The following is a 4,654-nucleotide window of genomic DNA, read 5'->3' on the forward strand; positions in this document are numbered from 1 at the left end:
GCCATTTATATACAATATCATTAAAACCATATTTATAAAGTTTGGAAAGTAAAATTTTCATGATTCATTGTATTGAAGGCTTTAGAAAGATCTAAAAATACCCCAATGGCAAATTAATTAATGTTTAAGATTTTTAGAAGATATCCAAGTGGGTTTCTGCTCTTATTCAGACCTCCATTATTGAACGACGCTGATCTCTGAACAACAATCATATATGCTCCTGAAAAATGTATGAGTGTGTTGATACAAAAAACACAAACCATGTTTATGAAACTGTTTATTAAATGCAGTTCACACCACTCATTAAAAAACATATTGAAGTTGTGTTTTACTTTAGATTCCTGTTGCTATTAAGTTTTAAAAATTACCATATAAATGGCCATTATTGACGAGTCTCTTACTTTTGCTTTCTGTATAAATATTAGAGTTTGCTTTAAGTGTTTAAAACGTTTTATTATTATTATAACTAATCTTGAAATACACGTCTCTAAGATAAAAACCTGTTTGGATTTAAAGTCTTTTCAAAATAAAATGGTGAACACTTATCAGAGTGGACCTGATGTAATAATATTTTCTTTTTAAAAGGTTTTTTATCACAGCTTTTCTTAACTGAAGTAAAGTTAGGAAACATAACTGGTTAATTAAGAAGCAGCAGCTAAAGTGTTTAGTTAAATTTAGTTGAATCAAATGTGCAAACTATGTACCAAAAGTGAAAAAAACTAAAATGTAATCAAATGTGTGTATAAAAGGAGAAGTTTCAGACATAATTTATCTGATTTTTTTTTCTTCTGTGCAGAATAAATGTGTGCCGTATTGGCCTGAAGCTCAAGCCTCCAAAGAGGTGGGAGCGTACGTGGTGACCTGCCAGTCTGAGAGGGAAGCTGCTGATTACAAAGTCCGACTTTTGGAGATCGCTCCTCTGGACAAGGTTCGCACACGTCATGTGCAGGAGTCATATACACTTATATTATTAATTTATTTGAAAGTTTCAGCACCAACTCTGTGAAACATCCATCTCTTAGGAAGCAGAGCATAAAGAAACCATGAGTGAAACTTGAGAGTTTTACGTAACTAAATCATTGTAAATTGTTTGATATTTGATTATTTGACTGTCTTGTTTTTTCCTCACTCTCAGCCCAAACATTCCCGTCCCGTATGGCACTACCAGTACCTCAGCTGGCCTGACCACGGTGTCCCTCAGGAGCCGGGTGGAGTCCTCAGCTTCCTCACTCAAGTCAACGCTAAGCAGGCTGAGTTTCCTGACGCCGGTCCCATGATCATCCACTGCAGGTGCTGAATGCTCAAAACTTCACAAACTTTAATCCATGTGCTGTTTGTTGAGTTTGATTTTTACATTTCATTTTGAATTTTATGAAAACATCACCATGGCTTTTACGCTAAAGTGATAAAACTTTGAGCAAAACAAAGAGCATGTTTAAGGCTTATTTAGTGAACTAAAGGTGTTTAGTCAGCTGATTGTTTATCCTCTTGGAGTTTTGTTTCTGTGTGAGTTATGGGGAAACTAAAGCTGTGTGATTACATGATCGGACTCTGGTATTTTTATAATGCAGGCGTGTTCACAAAGCCTCACAGCACCAACAGGACTTTACAGACTTTCTCGTAGTCTGTGCTCTTCTGCTGTTTAAGACAGAACGTCTCCCAGATTTCTTTTCAGATTGTGCAGATGTTGCGTGTTGTTGTGTTCACCAGTTTACACTTCTTCCTGCTGTTCCCTCTTCAGGGGTCTCCATAGCAAGTCATCCTCCTAGGTTTTATTGGGCTATCTTTAAGTTTAGCTGGAACAGCCGTAAAAATAGCCGTATTTGTAACAGCCTCAGCTAGCTGCTCTGCTGTACTGCAGCCACTTTCCCAAATAAAAACTCCGATGAGGTTCTGACTAGTCACACAATGCAAGACRATCATCGTCTTCTTCTGACAAGGTGTTGTGCACAAATGATTCTTTGAGGCAGTGCAAGAACAACGTCAGCGAGACAACTTCTGCACTTGAGATGAAGTATAAAGGTTTTCAGTCACTGTCTGTTCCACATTATGTGGTTATTTGGGCAGAAATATTGTGATTCTCCTGCTGGAAGTGCTGCTGCTAGTTGWTGCTTTCCAACTGAGGTTCAATGAGTTTTCTGCAAAAAATAAGATATCAAATTTTCTTAACACAGAATGCCCATTTAATTTATCTGAACCAGGAGTGTCCAATCCTGGCCCTCAAGGGTCACTGTCCTGCAGGTTTTACTTGTTTCTCTGCTCCAACACACCTGATTTGAATGAATGGATGATTAACAAGCTTCTGCAGAACAGGAAGTGGTGATTCAATCACTGGATCAGGTGTGCAGGGGTAAAACATGCAGGMTAGTGGCTCTCGAGGACCAGGATTGTCCACCCCCGATCTAAGTTATCCTTTAAATAAACCTCTGTTATATCGTGGTCATAGTCAAGTAAATAATTCAGTTTATCCTTTGATTCACGACTAACTAAGCTTGTTGCGCTTGTTATGATGTTCGTATGAGCAGCTTCACTGAGTCACCAGATGTTTTGATGATGTTTCCTTCAACATCTCGTGTTTTTTTTTTCTTTTTTTCTTTATTCATGCAGTGCTGGAATCGGTCGGACGGGTACGATCGTGGTTATCGACATGATCCAAGAAACTATTGACACTATAGGTAAAAACATTCATTTAAAGGTTTTTGTTTACTTTATGCTCTTGACCTTTTGGTCTCATTATTTGTTGTTTTGTTTTGTAGGTCTGGACTGTGATATTGACATCCCAAAATACATACAGATGGTTCGGGAGCAGCGCTCTGGCATGGTTCAGACTGAGGCTCAGTATAAATTCATCTACCTGGCTGTCTCTGAGTACATACAGACCACCAAGGCCAAAGAGAATGCCTCCAAGGTGAGAACAGTGCTATAAAAAATTCTAAAGATACACCTTATTCGTTGTGATTCAGACCTTTCTTATGTACACAGTTGTTTCAACAAAGTCTGATAAAAGGACRTGACAAATTATGCATGTGCTAATAGGTGATTGAACTTTACGCTGCTGTTCTAAAAGCCGTCTGGTTCAGTGCCAGCAGAGCGATCCATTATCAGATGCACGTTGACCCAGAGAGACAAAATAACCGCAGCATGTCTCTGTTTGACTGAGTCTTCAACAGACATGTGAAACTCTCTGTCTTCCTCAGGAAACGGATACTGAGTATGGAAATCTGCAACTCAAACACCAACCAGCCAACAGGAAGGTGTCGAAGTGAGTGAGAACGTTTTTTTGTGAACTGGACGTCCTTAAAACCTTCACGCAAGTCATCTAAATGTCACACGRCTGCTCTGCTTTCTTGAACAAACACGACTCAGTCGCTGCTTTAGGGTCGTGTCAGCAGTTTGTGGGAGGAGCAAACTTAGAACAGACAGAGAGCTCCGAGGAGGAGGGTGGCGCTGCTGGACTTTGAAGCATTTTTTAATTATTATTTAGGGAACTGCATGCAGCTGATTATCTTTTATTCTAATAGATTCAACAGATTCCAAAAGGCTGCAGCAGCTCGATGGTCAGTGCTGCAGTCTTGTTGTCCAGAGGTTGAGGGTTCGAGGCCAGGTCGTATCAGGAAGGCTGTTAAACAGCTTTCATGAGTTCTTTTTGCTGTGGTGACCCTTGGACAAGGCAGCAGCCAAAAAAATAAAAACAGATTCTAAACAGGTTCAAGTTTAAATTATGAGGCTAACTAGAAAATGATGGATGCTGAAATTAGCTAAAGCCGTAGCTAAAAGCTAAAATTTGCTTAAACCAAAGTTAGCAAAACAATTACTTCAAGCTAAAATGAGCAAATCTGTAACTGAAGGCTAAAATAAGTAGCATAAAAAGACAAAAATAAAGTGTAGAATTCAGAGAACAATGGGTTTTTATGCAAGAACATGTTCATATTTTTATCCTAAATTTCTCTTACTTTTGTTCGTATGAAGGACTTGTACAAACATGCCAGGTCAGATTCAACAACCTCTTCCATCTTCAGGAAAAGTGTGTAAATGAGCTGCGTAAACTGATGAATGTGTATCAGGTGCTCATGCACGGGGAGAGGTGATTAGCATAATTACCACCCTAAAAACACAATATAAGGATATATATTTCCTGCCCCACATACCAGGAAATGTCCATTCATAAATGACATCGCAAAGTAAAAAGAAGAACTTTACGAGTTCGGAGACTGAAATCCTGCTCTCAGAGATCCCGAAAAGTAAATCTGTCATTTTTAGCAGCGTCAGCTGTGGAAGTAAAGGAGCTGCTAAAGCGGAATAATGAAATGTGCCGTTAATGTCATGTCTCCCGTGGGTCTTTCACAGTCACAGAAATAAAAATCCAATAATCATAATAATAATAATCATATTCATATCTCTCTAGTGTTGCTCCACTTTTCCTTTGGTCAAAAATATTTTTAATTTAAGTTTAAACAACTGTGTTATATCATTTTTCATTTATTTAGAAGAAGAGCAGTCGTGCAAGTGTTGTGTTTATTCAGATGCATTTCTGAATAGAAGCATTTTAAAATGTCTCCAAACTTCCATTAAAGCAGTGGTTCCCAAACCTTTTCTGATGGGCTCCACCACACACGCACACACACACACACACACACACACACACACACACACA

At 38.6% G+C, this 4,654-nt stretch overlaps 1 protein-coding gene across 1 annotated transcript in view; it reads left to right on the plus strand.

Moving 5' to 3' along the window:
* ptpn6 (protein tyrosine phosphatase non-receptor type 6) overlaps positions 1 to 4,654 on the plus strand; it is a 34,121-nt gene that overhangs the window by 25,059 nt on the left and 4,408 nt on the right. The window contains exons 10-14 of the mRNA XM_014024492.1: positions 797 to 928; positions 1,136 to 1,290; positions 2,608 to 2,675; positions 2,757 to 2,908; positions 3,198 to 3,262. Of these exons, the coding sequence (XP_013879946.1) occupies positions 797 to 928; positions 1,136 to 1,290; positions 2,608 to 2,675; positions 2,757 to 2,908; positions 3,198 to 3,262 (572 nt within the window). The remainder of the gene's footprint in view (positions 1 to 796; positions 929 to 1,135; positions 1,291 to 2,607; positions 2,676 to 2,756; positions 2,909 to 3,197; positions 3,263 to 4,654) is intronic.

The sequence above is a fragment of the Austrofundulus limnaeus genome, unplaced genomic scaffold (genome assembly GCF_001266775.1).
Source record: "Austrofundulus limnaeus strain Quisiro unplaced genomic scaffold, Austrofundulus_limnaeus-1.0 Scaffold425, whole genome shotgun sequence".
NCBI lineage: Eukaryota > Metazoa > Chordata > Actinopteri > Cyprinodontiformes > Rivulidae > Austrofundulus > Austrofundulus limnaeus.